General features: G+C 35.8%; 1 protein-coding gene across 1 annotated transcript; it reads left to right on the plus strand.

The window, feature by feature from the left end:
- The first annotated feature begins 316 nt into the window (after positions 1–316).
- On the plus strand, positions 317–19,003 carry LOC142547220 (protein CHROMATIN REMODELING 5-like). Its single transcript, XM_075655392.1, has 31 exons — positions 317–767; positions 1,184–1,851; positions 1,977–2,044; positions 4,131–4,568; positions 5,538–5,762; positions 6,845–6,928; positions 7,362–7,421; positions 7,537–7,640; positions 7,830–7,881; positions 8,498–8,561; positions 8,822–8,915; positions 9,024–9,111; positions 9,190–9,324; positions 10,418–10,609; positions 10,704–10,771; positions 11,486–11,579; positions 11,704–11,828; positions 11,920–11,983; positions 12,272–12,484; positions 13,452–13,694; positions 13,784–13,894; positions 14,034–14,120; positions 14,260–14,439; positions 14,667–14,747; positions 14,834–15,067; positions 16,232–16,387; positions 16,475–16,652; positions 16,825–17,006; positions 17,355–17,696; positions 17,782–17,875; positions 18,127–19,003. The coding sequence occupies exons 2-31, from the start codon at positions 1,206–1,208 to the stop codon at positions 18,522–18,524; spliced, it is 5,100 nt and encodes a 1,699-aa protein (XP_075511507.1). The 5' UTR covers positions 317–767; positions 1,184–1,205; the 3' UTR covers positions 18,525–19,003.
- The last annotated feature ends 767 nt before the right edge of the window (positions 19,004–19,770 follow it).

Below are 19,770 nucleotides of genomic sequence, written 5' to 3' on the forward strand. Positions count from 1 at the left end.
AAAATCAATTTTAATTCTAATATATGGTCTCATTTTTATTTCGCTAATCGAATTTTTCGTTCACTAATTTGGTTCGATCTAGAACCAAACTCATCGAATGCTCACCCCTGTCTGTTCTTGCCAATCAAATCATTTGTCCCGTACAAACATCATTGTGACACAACGAATTAGTCCAAATTGGGTAACCGGGCATTTGCTTGAATCAGGGCATAGGCACGCTTTCATTTCGAAAGAAACTAAAAACGTGTTTTCATTATATTCTTAAACCGTGTCTCTCTATCTCTATGCAACAAAGGGCAGGGGAAAAAAAACTTGGCAGACCCCAATTTCCTCTCTCTAAAGAAACCAAACAAGTCCTAAAAAACATATTCGGAACACCCTCCTTTGTATATCTCTCTCTCTCTAAAAAGTTTTTCCCATTCCTCATCCGCACATCATCGAACACAACACCGCCGAATATAATCCAGTTACGTTTGTTCCTACTTAATCGATTTGGTATCCTTAATCCGCTACGCAATCGGCCTGCGGATTGGCGCCTTCAATCTGGTCCCGAGGTCTCGTATCATTCGTGAGCAAAAACCTGAGCATCTGTACCGTTTTGAAAACCTCTGTTTCCCGCCGCCGGATGTACAGTTATTACCCGTAAACAGTCTCCCGTGCTGCGCACGAGTGTAAGCCGTCGCGCGCCACTGGATTGACCGAAATACCCTTGACCGGATTGCTCCAATTTCCCTCCTCCCTTTTTGTTGCGTGTGCTAACTGTGAAGGTTAGTTTTCCGGGAAGGAATTGAACAGTCAGTTCGTCTGTTTCGACCGAGATGAGTTTCAGTTCGAATTAGGGTTTGCTCCCTCGTAGATTTAGGGTTTTTTTTGCATCGGTTTTGGTCGCGGCCTTTCCCTACGTAGTTTCGGCGGATTCCAAGTGTTAAGTGGCCGATCCATGTGTTTCACCTTGATTTTTTTTAAAAAAATTGGATGTCAATTACGTGGGCCATTCTTATAATCATTCAAATTCAAATTAGCGAACACAACTTTCCTTAAACATTCGAAATAAATCTTCTATTTCGATTCATCAGCATCACTACATGCTGTCACACTCGCTTTGTATCGTAATTTTGTGGACAAGTTAATATCATTTCCTTGCTTTCAATTAGCTGGTGATATTCTGCTATTCAATTTTTAGGTACTCGGCCAAAGAAAAGGGCATGTCATTTTTTAGGAATTTTCCAGGTGAAATGACAGAACATATTGAATTGAACGATAAAAACCATTCACAGCAGATGGCAGTTAATAGTAATAGAATACATGAGAATGTAGCCATGAACAACGAGGAAATACCAAAACCTACACCAAGTCACGATAATGGAGAACATGATGGCAAACATTTGAGAGGAGGAGATACACAGTCACCTATGAGAAGAATGGCTGTGGGTGGGAAGTGGGGTTCGAGTTTTTGGAAGGATTGCCAGCCCGCTGCATCACAGTCTGGGGAGGAGTCTAAAAGTGTTGCAGAAGATAAAGGGTCTGATTTGGAGGAATCATCTGATGGTGCAGAAGATAAGATGGAATCTGAAAACTATGATATGAGACAAAAGAAAGTGACTGGCAAGGGATATCAAATTGTTCCTGCAGATGAGATGTTGTCTGACGAGTACTATGAGCAGGATGGAGACGAGCATAGTGATACGCCAAATCGTCGCAGAATTATTAACCAATCAAGTGGGTTTAGTTTGAGGCTGCCGCCTCGACCTGTTTCTTCGAGTGGTATAATTGGGAAATCAAAATTGTCGAAGGCTAACAGGTATGGTCATGAAGATGCTTTCGAAGATGACGACGACGACGACAAAGACGGTAATTGTTTTTTCCGCTCTCGAATATTTTTTTATAATTCTATATTTCTGTAATGATTGTGGCCAAAGACTGCTATTTGGCTTGTAGACATCAGTATCATAGTTAATTAGATTTCTTGTTCTCAGGAGATGACCCTGATGATGCTGACTTTGATCCGGATTTTGGAGCCGGTGGCGAGCACTGGGGAACCAAGGTCCTCTATAATACATTGATGTAGCTGATGCCTACTTGCTATAATTGCAATTGTTGTGGCTTAATTGCAGGGCTGAGTGAGTTAATTTTATATATATATATATTTCTGGAACTATAGTATGATTTGGTGGCACTCTGTTGGCTGTCATTATAAAGAAAAGTTATATTGGCCTTACCTTGTGATTGTTATATTGTGGCCATTCTTTGTAGATTCTTTTGGCCTTTATGTTACTTTTATTAGTCACTTTTAAACAAGGCTATTTGCACATCCGAAACATAAAATTATTGTCTGCAAAAGTTGCTCTGGGTCTCTATATTAAAAGTAGCACTTGTCTCATATAGAGGACCTTAGGTATTAATAATTTTTGAAGCAGGTTACATGAAATATTGATTTTTTTTTTAATTTGAACGCACTGGGCTATTTACTTCTTTTTTCCTTTCCCCTACTGAAATGGTGACCTTGTTGGTGTGAGGAACATTTATCATTCATGGAGAATGTATCAAATAGCTAGGATGGAACTATGGTGCATACTTAGATGCGTGCAAATAGACAACACAACGTAAGAATAAACCTAGGGTTGGTTGGAATTGTTTTTTACTTGTTAAGAGACTCACATCCGAATTTGTAATTTCCTCACCACTTAAAAAGTTATTTGTAGGATGTATAATGGAAGATGATTATTAAATTTTGTTTCTAAGACTGCTGTAGTGTATATACTATTGGTATAATTATAGTATGCTATTGTGGTTTTCTTATTCTTCTTGTACCGATGCTTTTGTTCCCTACTAACGTGTAATATAGTTTGTTTTGCCTTACATAAGAGCTTAGATGCATGAAGGAAACCTAACGAGTATGGTATGTGGATTAATGGATATGAGGAAATTGATACTTTGTTCACTTAACTAGTATGATAGTGGTATATTGTATATGAGTTTAACTACTTGTGCTTACTACACATGTATATGTGGGGGTGTACGATTTTGATTTTATTGGCTCAAGCTCGAACTCGAACTCGAGTATCAAATTTCAAGCTCGAGCTCGACTCGTGAAAATATCGAGTTACTCGAGCTCAAAAAGCTTAGTTACATAATTTTAGGGTTTAAATTGTTTATTTTACATGGATAAAAATACCTTTAAATTTTATATCTTTTAAAACACAATGATATATAGTTACTTGAGTAGATTGCGAGCTATTCTATTAGAAATAATTAAATAATGAGAGCTATTCTATTAGAAATAATTAAATAATGAGAGCTATTCTCAAGTGAATAATCGAGCTACTCGACTTTTCTCGAGCTCGGGCAAATCAAGCTCGAACTTGATCGAATATTAAATTTCAAACTCGAGCTCAACTCGTGAAAATATCAACTTACTCGAACTCAACTTACTCGAACTCGAAAAGCTCGAAAATGTTAGTAACATAATTTTAGGGTTTAAATTGTGTATTATACGGACAAAAATACTGATAAATTATATATCATTTTAAAAACAATAATATATAGTTACTCGAGTAGTTTGCGAGTTATTTGACTTGAAACAATTAAAACTCGAACTTGTCTCGAGTGAAGAATCGAGTACTCGAACTCGACTCAAACTCGGTCAAATCAAGCTCGAGTCGAGTTTGGACCGAGTCGCTAGACTCGCTTGCACCCTTAAATAAATGAATCCACATCACAGCATGTCTTCGGGACATTTTGAAGAATGGATGTGAGTTGCCTTCCGTCTTGAGAAGACATTGTTTAAGTAGATTACACTTCTCATTTTAAGCGTTCACAATTGCCAAGTTTTGTGTCTGTGCGGCAGTATGTGCATCTTTGTTTTCTAAATCATGATTTTTGTTTCTCTCTCTTTAAATATAAAGTTAAAAGTAATTTTGCTTATTGAGTGGATCTGTTAGTTTTCTGTGTTTTATAGTGACATTGATGGAGCTATGACACAATTGTTCTGTTTGGTATTAGCTAATTAATACGTGTTCAATTCTGCAGCATGTTCCTTTGAAAAAAATAATTTCTGTCCAAGTGTGAGGATGTTCTGTGTTTTACTAGGTATGATGTGATCTTAGGGACTTTTCTTTTCTTATCTCCAGGATAGAGATGAAGATTGGGATGCTGAAGAATCTGATGAAGAAGATAATGTTAAGGATGATGATTTGGATATCTCTGACGACGATGACATCTACATAAAGAAAAATAGGGCCAAGAATTCAGTGAAGGGTGGCCGAACTTTGAAGTCCACCAGGGAAAGATCGCTTGCACCGTCCGCTCGGCGAAAGACAGGCAGAACTGTTATTGAGGAAGATGAAAAGGAATCTTCTGCCGAGTACTCAGAATATTACAGTGATGGTGGTTTTAGAAGTGCAAGGAGAGATCCTACTGCACGTAGAAAGATTGGAGGTTGGTCTGTTTCGATGAAAACTTCTGTTCGGAACAATGAACCACGAACTTCAGGTCGTTCAGTGCGGAAAGTATCATATGTTGAGAGTGATGAAAGTGAAGATCTTGATGAAGGGAAAAAAACACATAAGGTGTGTTAATGTTTTTGAAATCACAGTTAAACACTAGCACAGAAGTTCCTTAAGTGATGGTAAATTATTCTCACTGTTGCATCCATATTTTTTACTTGTTAAAAAATCATTATTTTGTGGTTTTAAGTATTTAGAATTTTAGCCCGGCCATCTAAATTTAAAGACCTTAAGTTGCATTATCAGTTATAGTTAGGCTGATCTAATCTTACCATTTTTTGTGGACCTTGATTATTAATTCATACGGTTGATAGATAGGTAATTTTGGTTTTTTCCTTTGACACTGTTCCATCAGTAGAAGTCATATAGGCTGTTGTAATTTGGTCACAGTGTGTGGAAATTCTGATGATGTTTTCCCCTTCTTCAGAATTTCCTTTCTTTTCACATTATACTGTAGAATCTAAAAAAGGGGGATATGTTTGAGTGAGTCTCATTATACAATATGTTTTTTTTTCTATTTGGGTATTTCTTTACAATGTTGTTGACATTTACTTAGTTGAACTGTCTTTTTTATCTTCTGAGTGACTTTTCTTGGCTTGTGGAACATGCTAAGCGAACGGCTTTTCTGTTTATCATCTTTCCTTCTTAGAGTTGTCCTCCCTTCCAAAGGATATCTTCATTTGGCTGTTATTAACGAAATGAACGATTTATAGATCGTAGCAGATAGATTTGCTACTTTCACAAACATATAATGGTGAAATCAGCCATCGTTGCATGATTTATTTGATGCACTTCTGTAATGCAATGATCAAATAAATGATGTGGTTAGCAAAAGTAATTCTGTTGTAGTGAGTGGGGACATCATCTGACTTGTATATTCATTATTGCTTTGCTTTTTTGTTTGTTTGTTTGTTTGTTTTTTTTCTTTCCTTTGTTTTAGATTTGTTAAGATTCATGGATATGTTACTATTTTAGACCTTATTTCATCAAGTTCTTCATGATGTTGTGTTGATCACTATTATATTTTTCAAGGAGGAGATTGAAGAAGATGATGGTGATGCAATTGAGAAGGTATTGTGGCATCAACCAAAGGGTATGGCTGAAGAAGCTTTGAGAAGTAATAAATCAATTGAGCCTGTGGTTTTGAGCTATTTGTTTGACTCAGAGCCAGATTGGAATGAGATCGAGTTTTTAATAAAATGGAAAGGCCACTCTCATTTACATTGCCAATGGAAACCACTCTCTGAACTACAGAATGTAAGATTCTAAAATCAGCTGCTGAAGTAAGACTTACTTGACAGTAAACTCTGGTAGTGAGAGTTAATAAGAACTACTGTTTACAAAGCATTTTCATAAATTGAAAAACATATTGGGTAATTGCAACCCTTAAACATACACCTTTGGCACCGTGTACCGACAACAAATTTGCGCATTGCATCCTGATAGTGTTTTTTAATCGTAAAATATTAATGCATTTCTTTAAATTTCTTAAAACTAAACAAACTTATTATAAATCTTATCATATAATTTATTTCTTGATAATATTTGGCTATTTAGTAATTATTGTTATAATGTGTCTGCAACTAATTAGTTTGACTGCTAGACTGTATGTTTATTTGAGTAAAGATGAGAGAAATTGTTCAATAGACTTTACAAACAAATAAAATTCAACATTTGATCAACTAGCACACGTTTATAGATGATGTCTTGTATATGCTTTTTTTTAATCTCATAATTTTTAGATCGAGGTTTTATAAATTTTTGTGTGTTTTTACAAATGTCACTGTAATAGAAAGAGAGGGTAGTGAATACAAGGTACATAACAATATTGAGGGTTACGTAAAGTGAATGGATATATGCAAATTTATGATTAAATTCAAATGTCTTAGCTGACATAAATAATTAAATTCAGCTGTGATTTTTATTATTGAATAAAATTATATATTGGATGAAGCATGTATGAGCGCGCACAATTTATTAACCTAATAATCAGACAAATAAAAAAATGAAATGGATTAAAATAATTAGTTGAAAACAATGTTATTATACAGTTTCACTCAATTGTTAGTATTAGTGCAAGAATATAGTTTTTATAAATTTCGAGTTATTTTTATTTAGGTTTTAAGACAATATTATTGAACTTATTTTTTTCATTTATTTCAAGTATAAGTGTTTTGACTATTTCTGAAGCGCAATTTTTGTTTTATGGGAGTGCAAAGTGCTTGAATCTAATTTTGGGCTGCATTATGCTAATGGTGTGTATTTAGGTGGTGTAATGTTTTCTTGGTCATCTTTCTGTGACGCCCCGAAGGATGCTTAATATTTTGGTGATTTTTCAGCTCAGTGGTTTTAAGAAGGTTTTGAATTACACCAAAAAAGTGATGGATGAAGTCAAGTATCGGAAGATGTTATCTCGCGAGGAGGTAATATGATGATTATCTTTGTGCCAAATTTGAAATTAATTTATAACTCGGTAACACTAAAGCTATGTGAATATTTTCTGGTAAAAAGCTGTCCCTTGTATTTTTGTGGGGGCATGACCTTTGGTGAATGAGCATTTTACATAGAGGATTAAAAATGTATTTAGATGGAAAGCTTGTCTGAAGTTGGGAGAATATACTTGATTGCTTTCAATGTGATTATGGATCTAACAATTCTTTGTTGTGATGTTACTAAATATTATGAATATGGGTTTTTCTTGTAAGATTACAACAAATTATTTTGACGTGGACTTGAAAATTTTCACTGTTGATGCATGTGCTATCATTTTCCTCTGCCATCATGAAGGCACAGGGCATCTACCCTGTGCCAGCTTTCTTAGTTTATTCATGGACTCTCACTGTAATATGTGGCTAGATTGAGGTAAATGATGTGAGCAAGGAAATGGACCTGGACATTATCAAACAAAACAATCAGGTTACTTTTCACCCTTTTATATTTTGGGGTTTTATTCCTTCATACACCATGAACTTGTTATTTTGCTTACATTCATGTTACAAGCCTCGTGTTTGGTTTTGAAATTCATACTTAGGTGGAGAGAGTGATTGCTGCCAGGGTCGCCAAAGATGGTTTGGGTAATGTGGTACCAGAATATTTGGTCAAGTGGCACGGACTCTCATATGCTGAAGCTACTTGGTAATTCCCACTTAATTTAAATGTGCCTCCATGTGCTTGACTTCTCGTAGTATGATGAGATCTTTATTAACCTGTGTGAAGTCTATTTTTAAGGTGTGAAATAATATATCATCAGCTATTTTTCATGTTAATTTATGTAGTTGTTCCAAATGAGATCTTGAAGTTCTGCTGCATTGTGTCTTATTGCAGGGAGAAAGATGTTGATATTTCATTTGCCCAGGATGCTATTGATGAATACAAGGTATGACTTCATATGACATTCTCTTAGGAATTGCCTTTTTAATGATCTTTTAAGCATCAAACAGTTTACTTTTGTTTTATTCTAATAATTTACAAAGTTTGCCAAGTTTCTTAAAACGAACCTACCATCTTACAGATTTATTTATTTTTTCTTGCATGAAATTTTGTTTTGCATGGAGGGATGTTATTTTGTTTTATAAGCTTTGTTACTGTGCTTTGAAGGACTTATCTAGCCATGCGTCCAATCAATTGTTTGATTGGATCAGTCTATGAAAGAAATAGAGTAGTTCCATTTTTTTTGGCTTTATAATTCTAATTTAGTGTCCCAGAACTGTGATCAGTCTAATCATGGCTATCTTCTTATCAAGTTACTTTTTCTTGTTTTTCTTACCCTATGTGTAGACATATAAATATTTTTTCCTCAAGTTTTATTATGTACTTTGTTTTAATTTGATCCAAGATCTTCTGTGTGGTTAGACTGGTCTGCCTTGCCAATTTATATGCCATACATTTAAGTATCAAATATTTCCTTTGAATTTGTTCAACTATTGAATTGATGTCCCGAGTGTGCCATTAGTTTATACTTTATCAAGATCATGATCTTTTCATGGAAGCAGGTTCGCGAGGTCGCCATTATGGTGCAAGGGAAGACTGTTGACTTCCAGCGGAAAAAAAGCAAAGGTTTGTTATTACACTTATAAATTCTCACATTTCTGCTCTGGTAGACACTTTGATGTTATCAATGATTTGTTGTATGAAACGAATATAGCAGATTTTCTATGAGCTTTGTGGCATCATATAGATGAAAGAGTGAAGTTTCTCAGAGGACTGAATGTTCCATCTCGTCCTGTTGTTTTCTTGTATTTTATCTTACTTGGTATTGTTGTCTACTGTACTTTTATTTTTATATCATAAAGATAAAGATTGTTCCACTCTCTCAGGAAGTCTTAGGAAGCTTGATGAGCAGCCTGAGTGGTTGAAAGGGGGAAATCTTCGAGATTACCAGCTTGAAGGTTTGAACTTTTTAGTTAACAGGTGCGAACTTGGTTCAAGTTGGATTATTTGCTGCAGCTATCTTATCATGTTTCAATCATTTGTATTTCTCGCAAAGCTGTGCTGATCAGTTTCTCTTTTGCAGCACAGCTGGAGAAATGATACAAATGTAATATTAGCTGATGAAATGGGGCTTGGAAAAACTGTCCAGTCAGTTTCGATGCTTGGATTTTTGCAGGTACTTAAAACTTATCATGCTAGTAAATTTGAACTTTTCAAATGTATGGCAGCTATTCTTTCCTGATTGTTTCTGCAGAACTCTCAGCAAATTCCAGGACCATTTCTTGTCGTCGTTCCATTATCTACATTATCGAATTGGGCAAAAGAATTTAAAAAGTGGTTGCCAGAAATGAATGTTATTATTTATGTTGGAACTCGTGCTAGCCGTGAGGTTGGGAAGTTCTTTCTCTTCTAGATATATTTTATACTCGCTATGAAGTGCATTTCAACGCTTATACAATAACATGTTGATGCTGTTGCATGGTTGATTCTGATTTATTTATACTGTTTTTTGTAATCATGCATGCTTGTGATTATTGGAGCTTTTGAGGTTCCTTTATATTTATGTTTCTAGATTTGTTATTGTTTTTAATTGATTCTACTCTTCATACGAAGGAATAATGTATCGGATTCTTGAGGAATGACATGCTTTGCTTACATCCTCATGATTTTCTTTGACTTTGATTAGAATGTGGATCCCGTTCTTGTTTTGATGGGGAATCTTCACCATTTTTTGAATTTAGTTCTATCTTTATGTTTCTTGTTCTGCAATTTTTAACTTTTTAGTTTTTCATTACTGGTTTACGAACACATTCTTTCCAAATGTGTTTTGATTTGGTAGCTTCAGCAGTTGTTCATTGAAGATGTTTCTAATGTCTCTCAGTGGACTCCAATTTCATGATCAAATCATATATTGGTTCGAATCTGTAAAGGGATATTCTTGATGAACTGCAGATTGCCATTTCCCGCTTCTGGAAGTCATTACTTGATAACACTATTATTGCCATCTTCATCACCAATTCATCTATATTTTGTTTTAACTAGTTGAAAATTAAAATTATTTAAGTGATTAAAATATGGGTCGACTATGAGGAGGTAAGTTTTGAACCAGCTGTTTTGTGGATGATAATCTGACCTGCTGCACTTCGCTTGAACATCAAGGTCAATTCTCATTGTCCCCTAAAACGTTAGATTGATCTGCATCAATTCTGTTTTTTGGTATTTTTTTCGGAAAAAATTGCACGTCGGCATTTTCTTTAACATGTCTTAGGATTATTCTCATAAAAACAAAGTCTGCAAGTATGTTATTAAACTTGTGTTTTGACCTGCATTACTAGGGCAGTGCTTGTTTGAAATTTAACCATTTGGGAAGGGAATCAGTGATCTGGTCTGAAGCTTCAAAGAAGTCTGATTAGATTATTCTGTGAAATTATCCTTAAAAAAAGTTATTTTTGTCTTTTCTAATGGTCTTCGTGCAATTGCAGGTGTGTCAGCAATATGAATTTTACAATGATAAAAAAACAGGCAGAGTCACACAATTTGATACCTTGTTAACTACATATGAGGTTTTATTGAAAGATAAAGCCGTCCTCTCAAAAATCAAGTGGAACTATCTTATGGTTGATGAAGCCCATAGGCTAAAGAACAGCGAAGCTTCATTGTATACTTCACTATCAGTATGGCAAATTTAATGATCAAAGTTACTGCTTTGGCTCTCATATTGTACCTTTAAATAGTTTGTTTAACAACGGTCTTTGATTTTTTTCACAGGAATTCAGCACGAAGAACAAGTTGCTAATCACTGGCACCCCGTTGCAAAACAGTGTTGAAGAGCTGTGGTAATTAGTTCATATTAATAAATAACTATGATAATCATGCCTCGGTATGCATTAAATTGATTCTCTCCTGAAGTGGTATTTCTCTCAATATATGGGTCTTCGTTGATACAGAAGCTCACCTCTTATACTATACCCTCCGATTTTCTGTCTTCCCTGACATTTAATTTGGCGCGTTCCCTATTCAAAGAACTGTCCTAGAAAAAACCTGTCCTTGAAAAAAAAACTTTTTAGAAGGTTGGGCAGATTTTTTTGAGAAAGCAGTTATAATTTTTTTCATTTATTTTTATCTATATTTTAGTGTATGCAAGGTTCTAAAATTCGCTAGCGCCAGACCAACAATTAGCAGCTAGGCCGCCTAGGCACCACTAGACGGATTTCACGGTATCAACATAATAAGATGAAGTTTGGTTTGTGTTAGGGCAATTCAACAAATCATATTTTTTGTTGGACTTTGGTATAGGGTCTATAAAAAAAATAACTTATCATTTTTTAATTTAAATTGAAAGCCCAAAAGGCTTTTCAAAAATAAAATAAAAATTAATTAATTTTTGGCCACCGAGCCGCCTAAATGGCGACTAGCGCCTAGGCCGATTTTTGGAACATTGGTGTATGGTGCTTGTTGGATGTTACATTGTGCTAGATATGTTTTAATGACACTATTTTTGTTATACGACACTAAAATCTACGACTACATGTTTAATGTAAAAATGTCAGGGCTTTGCTCCACTTTCTTGATCCTGATAAGTTTAAGGTGAAGGACGACTTTGTGCAGAAGTACAAGAATCTTAGTTCTTTTAATGACATGGAGGTAAGAGATTTTCTTGTTTCTCCCTTTGTTGCTTTTCTACCTTTTTTTTTTTTTTTTTTGTATTTTGGTTTGTCACTGTGTGTTTATTGCCATTATGTGGTTGTATTCTTTTCACTCTACATAGCTTGCTAATCTTCACATGGAATTGAGACCCCATATTCTTAGAAGAGTTATAAAAGACGTAGAGAAGTCTTTGCCTCCAAAGATTGAACGCATACTTAGAGTTGAGATGTCCCCACTGCAGAAACAGTACGCCCCTTTTGAACCACATTTTTTGTTTGCTTGAAAGATTACCATGACAACATCGTTACTTTCTATTGCCAATGGTTTTTTTTATAAGGTACTACAAATGGATTTTGGAACGCAACTTCCATGATTTGAATAAAGGGGTCCGAGGGAATCAGGTTAGTGTTCGTAAAGTTTCCTTGAATTGTTAGGAGAATTGTTGATTTGAAGCACTTTGTTGGATTTTTATTACTTTTTTATCTGGTTATATTTTTATACCAGTACATTGCTACCATAACCCAAGACTCCTCACTTCGAATGAATCTCGACAGGAATTGGGAAAATAATTTATTGTCTCTTCAATGAAAAGATATCATTAATTGGATCGTGTCAATATATGTTTGTTGGTTTTCTTCTATGTGAAGACTGCTATGACAAGAAGTATATTGATCCCCAAAGTCTTGCAGGTTTCGCTTTTAAATGTTGTGGTGGAGCTGAAGAAATGCTGCAATCATCCATTTTTGTTTGAAAGTGCCGACCATGGTTATGGTGGGGATGCAAATTTTCTTGGTAGCTCTAAACTGGAACGAATAATTCTAAGCAGTGGGAAGCTCGTCCTGCTTGATAAGCTGCTCAACAGGTTGCATGAGACAGGTCACCGTGTTTTGATATTTTCTCAGGTATGTGGAATTTTGTTATGTCGAACTAATACATTGACACAAATAGTTCATGTATCTCGCTGCTGCTATCAGTAAATATAATACTGTTTTTTCCTTTGCAATATTTTTCCTGTGTTACTTGTGTTTATGTTGGAACATAAAACGAACTGTGGAGTGGCTGAAATTGAAGACATGCTTAAAATAACTTTTTTATCTAAAAATCTTTTCGAGCTTCGTCGTGTCATGTCATTTATGATGGAAAACCTGTACCTGATTTGTCTTATCCTCATCGAGGTACCTGTTATTTTTAAGCAGTTGCAGCCTACAAAAACACAGATACATCCCCATATAAATCAACCAAAATTGGATGCAACTTGTTGCCATATGTTTTAAGTATTTCTGTTTTAATTTTTTAGTACTTTTATTTTTGATACCCTCGTTGAGAATAAGTATAAATTCACCGGTAGGCGCTGTAGGATTGTGAAAATGTATACTTCTGACCAAGTCAACAGCTGATATTCTGTGTGTGAAATGCTTAGAAATGCATTGTGAAAGTTTACTTGTGAGGATAAATGAATTTTGTTTCCTTCATCTCATGGGGCACTTTCTCTTGGCCCTCCTCTTTATCCAGTTATACCTTCCACACGATCATTTCAGGTGGCCTTAGTGCTCAAGTGGGTGAACTTTTGATTGAGTAGGACATTTTGGTTAGTCTGACAGAGGATCGAGTCGATGTTCTCCAGCACTTACAATCATGTTTACAATTTTTCCGATCCCCATAGCCTTCCTCTATGGGGCGTGAGTGTGTTGTTGTGTAAATTTAAAGATTGAGGTGCAGTTATTTGAATGTTGAGTTACATTCTTGTCGACAACTTGCTGGAGTTCGTTCCAGTGACTGTCATGGCTTTGATGGTTAACTACGTAGATTGGACTTTCAAAATTCATGCCTCAGTAGAATAAAATCGACTAATGTTTTTTTTTATCACAGATGGTAAGGATGTTGGATTTACTGGCTGAATATTTATCAATCAAAGGATTCCAATTTCAAAGGCTTGATGGTAGTACAAAGGCCGAGTTGCGTCAGCAGGCTATGGATCATTTTAATGCTCGTGGGAGTGAGGATTTCTGTTTTCTTCTTTCCACACGTGCTGGTGGATTGGGTATTAATCTTGCGACTGCTGACACCGTCATTATTTTTGATTCTGATTGGAATCCACAAAATGATTTGCAGGTTTGTGAAAGTTTATTGCACTCCTGCTCTATATATTCTATGAGTTGTTTGTTTGCAATAATATTTTAGTTTCGGTTTGGTTAATTAAGGCCATGAGCCGAGCTCATAGAATTGGGCAACAAGAAGTGGTGAACATTTACCGATTTGTTACAAGCAAGAGTGTTGAGGAAGATATCTTGGAGAGGGCGAAGAAAAAGATGGTAAGCTTTATGTGGAAGTTTTTACTCTGGATGTTATACTTATTTTTTTTGGGTGTGTACGCTTCTCAAAACTTGGTCACTTTTACTTGTGCATAATGTGGATTTTACATCTTTGCTTGACTTCTAATTTTTTTTTTAGGTTTTGGACCACCTAGTTATTCAAAAACTGAATGCTGAAGGTAGACTGGAGAAAAAGGAGTCGAAGAAAGGGAGTTCATTTGATAAAGTACGTTTGTGAACTGAACCACTCGTATTGATCTTTCTATTGTTGTAATCATGTGTGCGTTGTGATTTTTCCGTACTGCTTTCTATGGAGTATATTTGATCTGTGTCTGTGGGTTCCTATCTTACTATTTGTCGTGTAGAGTGAGCTTTCTGCAATTCTGAGGTTCGGGGCCGAGGAACTTTTTAAGGAAGACAAAAATGATGAAGAAAGCAAGAAAAGACTTTTGAGTATGGATATTGATGAGATTCTTGAAAGAGCGGAGAAGGTTGAAGACAAAGCAGCTGAAGGAGAAGGGAACGAACTGTTGAGTGCTTTTAAGGCAAGTTTATTTGAACTCTTTTTTTGAGCAGTTGATTATTGCACATTCCTTTTTTAGTATTTTATGACACCCATTACTTTTTGTCACTGAAATCAGGAGAGAGTCTCAATCTTCTTGATTGATCTGCCTTGCTGTACTTCAAAGTCTTTTCTTCTAAAATATGCAAAATTTGATTTTATCTTTGAATTTTTCTCTCATTTACTGTGTTTTCTGATCACCTTATGTAGGTGGCCAATTTCAGTAGTGCTGAAGATGATGGGACATTTTGGAGTCGCATGATAAAGCCTGAAGCTATCTCGCAAGCCGAAGTATGCAAGTCACTCTGATGCATGCATATTGATTATTTTAACTATTTTCGAATGATGAGTTTTTTGGTGTTCTATCTATCTTCTAGGATGCTTTAGCTCCACGAGCAGCTCGAAATATTAAAAGCTATGCAGAGGCTATACCACCTGAAAGGATTAACAAACGGAAGAAGAAGGGTGTGGAGCCCCAGGATAGACTTTCAAAACGTCGGAGAGCTGATTCTGGTTATTCTCTTCCTGTGCTTGAGGGTGCTACTGCTCAAGTAAGAGGATGGTCTCATGGAAACTTACCCAAGAGAGATGCAACCCGGTTTTTCCGAGCGGTAAAGCTAATATCATTTGGTAGTCTAGACATGGCTTTATACATAAAGATACTTGTGTGGGTAAAAAAAAATAAGAAAGATAATTTCGTTTCCTATACTTTTCCAGGGTCAATCCTGTTCCTTACTCTTGTTCTTTTATATATTACAATTACACTTGTTCTTTTATATATTACAATTTACAATGAGGAAACCCTTAACATCCCCCCCTCTTTTTTTGATAGGTAAATAATATTCACTTATAAAAAATATTTAGAAGTACACTGAGCATATAACCCAGTGATTACAGTCAAATCATTTACACCCTCTTCTCCTTTTAAGTAGCTGGTTTCTTTTGCTATTAATTGCATGAGTGAGAAATGACTCATTTCCTTGCGGATTCAATCATCATTTTCTTGTCCTCGTGACATTTGAATATTGACACTCATTATGAACGAGGCAAAGAGAGACCAATTTCTTTATTTTGGCACTATTAAACTTGTAATCTATGTTGAAAACATTAGATATTGTGCTTGTTAACTAGATCCCTAGTTCACCTACTTACCCATCACGTTTTTTTGGTTCTCTATCCATTTGTTTGAGATGTGTTTATCTTGTTAATCTCCTGTGTTATGCGAGTTTACTGCCCAAGTACTTGGATTATGATTTTGTTGTGTGTGCATGCTTGCTGGCATAGTAAGTGTGAGGTTTTTCAATTGATTCATTCTTTTCTCGAGGTAGATTTTATGTCGAGCCTGTCAATTTCATTGAATCCTGTATAATTCAGGAGTTATGTATGCCAAGCTTGATAGAATCAGTTCTCTGGTAGTTTTAACTATTATTGAGTATCAAGGGTTGGTAAGAAGAATTTTTTGTATTTCGAACTTGGAAGTTATTATATTCGTCGTTTTCTAAAATCAAGAGATAAGATAAATGAAATAGTAAGTAATTTTTGTTGGAGGATTGTTGAAAGTATGTCAGATGTCTTTTAAGAATTTAAAAAATTAATCAAATATTTAGGCTTTTGAATATTTCGGTCTGATAAAAACTAATGAGATGCTACTAGTGTTTTTCTTCTTTTTGAGTGGATAAGTATTTCAAATCTCTCCCTTCCAAATCATCTTTTCCTTAGTCTTTTGTTCCTTTTGTCAATTGCATAACCTTTCTCTTACCAATGGCTTCAATCAGGTTAAGAAATTTGGAGATGATAGCCAAATAGGATTGATCGCGTTAGAAGTTGGTGGAGTAGTTGAAGCTGCTCCAATGGAGGCACAAATTGAGCTTTATGATGCTTTGATTGATGGATGTAGAGAAGCAGTTAAAGGAGAGACACTTGATCCAAAGGTTTGTGCCTTGTCATTTATCTGCTGTTTCGCGGGTTTTATCAGTACTCCCCTAATGGAGCTGAAACTTGTATCACTATATCCTTAGGGGCCTCTATTGGATTTTTTTGGCGTGCCTGTAAAAGCTGATGAAGTTTTATGCCGTGTTGAAGAACTTCAACTTCTTGCCAAGAGAATTAGCCGCTATGTCGATCCTATTTCTCAATTCAGAGCACTTGCGTATCTCAAACCTGCCACATGGTCTAAAGGCTGTGGTTGGAATCAGAGTGAGTGAATATTTCTTTGCTGTTTTGCTAGTCTATTTATTCCTTTCCAACGTAGCTTAATTTTATTAAATACCGTTTGGGAAGGGTTTGTTTGTTTTATTTCGCTTATTATGGAGAAATGTTGTTCCAGATGTTAAATGGTTTTGTAACTTTTCCCTATTTGTACCTTTAGAGGATGATGCAAGGTTGCTGCTTGGTATTCACTATCATGGATTTGGCAATTGGGAAAAGGTTAGATTAGATGAAACACTTGGCCTTACTAAGAAGATTGCTCCTGTTGAACTTCAACATCATGAGACTTTCTTACCTCGAGCTCCCCAACTGAAAGAACGAGCAGCACAACTTCTGGAAATGGTAGGTTGAATATTTTCAATAACCTTAAGTCCCCATGTCTCAAGATAATTTTTGAATTTCTGTTGTTTTGTTCTTGCTGCGGTTTTATCGAATCAAAAGCTCATCACTGAGAAATAATTTCCCAGCCTAAATTTTCAATTAGAACCTGCAATTCTGTAAATATGTTGATTTACCTTCTTCGCTCGCATCTCAAGGAAAATATTCTCTACCTATAGAATACTGCAGCACAGGAGCTATTATGGGATTGGGGAGGATCATTTGGGGCGCTATTTTGCTTATTATTATCTATCATCACTCCAATCTGGTTGGCTATCGATTTATTTATTGCTTTGCATAATCCGCTTTCAGGAAGTTGCAGCTGTTGGTGGGAAGAATTCTAATGCAAAAGTGGGCCGTAAAAATGCAAAAAAACAGAAAGAAACACTTCCCTTGTCGCATGGAAAAGGCAGACCAGGGAAATCTGATTCTCCCGGGAATGTTCGAACCAACAAAAGTAGAGCTATGAAATCCCAGAAGATTGAAACATTAGTGAAAGAGGAAGGTGAAATGTCTGATAATGAAGAAGTTTATGAGCAATTTAAGGAAGTAAAGTGGATGGAATGGTGTGCGGATGTCCTGATAGAGGAAGGGAAGACTTTGAGAGGTCTCCAAAAACTTCAGTCTATTAGTGCAACCCTACCCAAAGAGAAGGTTTGCTAATCACAAGCTTTTACATATCTTTTATTGCTATAAATTTATTGGTAATTTTGAACTTTGTGTGATTATTGCAACGTAGGTGCTTTCCAAAATTAGGAATTACTTGCAGCTTCTTGGTCGGAGGATTGACCAGATTGTTTCAGACTATGAGCAGGGGCCTTATAAGCAAGAAAGTAGGTCTTCGTATCTATATATCCTTCCTTTTTTATGCTGTGCTCATCCATTGCTCGCTCTGAGTCATGGATGTGTACTTGCATTCAGAGGTTGGGGGAAGGGGAGAGGGGGCCTAAACGTGGGATCAGGAAGGAACTGTTTTAGGAAGGGAAAAAATAGGTGGTAATGAAATAACGGATGGATAGATGTCCTATGGCTTACTTCTGTACTTCCGGACAGAAACATTAAACAGATATATTTCCTTTTGCAGGGATGACCACACGGTTATGGAATTATGTATCTACGTTTTCAAATATGTCTGGTGAGAAGCTTCAACAAATTTATTCCAAACTTAAACAGGAGCAACATGTTACTGGAGTGGGACCATTTCACATCAACGGTCAAGCTGCAGCATTTATGCAGAGGGATCTTGACGTGGGTAAATTTGAGGCTTGGAAACGGAGAAAAAGAGCTGAGACAGATGCTTCTCATATTCAGAATCCATATCAAAGATCCACAGGTAATGGGACGCGATTACCTGATCCAAACTCTTCTGGGATTTTGGGACCCCCGCCATCTGATGGCAGACAATTTAGTATTGGACGGCCTTATAGAATGCAACCGGCTGGCTTTCCTTCAAGGCAAGGTTTCTCATCTGGTACCAAATAAATGTGACAGGACATTTGTGAATGCTAGAGGACTCCAATTGTAGAGCAAGGCCAACTCATTATTTCCAATTGCTTTATCTGCTCTGGAGGTCTTTGCTGTCTGATTTTGTTACCATTGAGAAGAACAATTTTTTAGAATCTTCTCCGAGCTTAGTTGGATCTCTTCATCTGAAGATACTTAGAAATACTAGACAGCACCGGTTTGGGCAAGTGAAAGCAAAACAGTCGTGTACATCACCTAATGTTGTGAGGATGGCATGAGAAAGCAACATTCCTCGAAGATGGAAATCCTCTATTAAAATAACTTTACTTCTGTTTTTTTTCATATATGAACGAGGATACTAATTTTTTTCACATATATAGCGCATAGTCTAAAGGACACGTAAACTATTCGTGATACATCGTACAAGGACATTTTGTACTTGTGACACTTTATTAAGTGTAAATCAAAGTTTTGTTTGTTTACTAAATTCTTATCAATACTAGTTTTAAAATTACATATTTAGTTTCAGTTTATTGTTATGTGGTTTCTTCTATGTGACCTAGAGTTGATGCTAGATACATATGGTCTTTACCGCGTCATTAAAGTTCATGCCTGCAATGGTTCTAGTTTGAATGATGTGTATACATAGGGATTTTGTTAGTCGACTTGCCTATTCGTTTTTTCCTTTATGGTGATTAGGATTTCCAGTTTGCAGAGGATGATCACATATTGCTGTGCAACTTCTTACAGGTAAACTTGAACGAGAATTTCGGTTTTGCACCTACATTATAACTGTATTTTGTCAAACGTTTACTTTACTGAGATCTAACAGTTGATTGGGATCACTATCGGGAGTTAGCGGAATTGATCTGATGAGACCTCGCTTCTGTTTTGATGAGGTGATTTTGTGCCAGAATATTTTGAGGTCGTCTTTCTAGGTGATAAGCTTTAGCATACTTTTGTATGCTAAACGTTTGTCCTTAAAAAGAACATTAAATTAGAAGTTTGAACTTATTGCACGCTACTTGTGTTGTATATTCTGAATCTTTCTATATTTTTTGTTTGATTTCGTTGTGGATAAGGCCTGTGACTGGAATCATTGTCAATGCCTAGCAAGAAGGATTGAGATTTGGAACTGTGATTCTTTCATATATATAACCTAATACATTTTCCAACGTTTTCGTAAAAATGATCATTTTGCTTATTTCTTAAAATATTCACTTGTTCAAATAAAGTTGTTCTTTTTGTTTTTTCCACTTTTTTT

The sequence above is a fragment of the Primulina tabacum genome, chromosome 1, assembly GCF_025594145.1.
Source record: "Primulina tabacum isolate GXHZ01 chromosome 1, ASM2559414v2, whole genome shotgun sequence".
Classification (NCBI taxonomy): domain Eukaryota; kingdom Viridiplantae; phylum Streptophyta; class Magnoliopsida; order Lamiales; family Gesneriaceae; genus Primulina; species Primulina tabacum.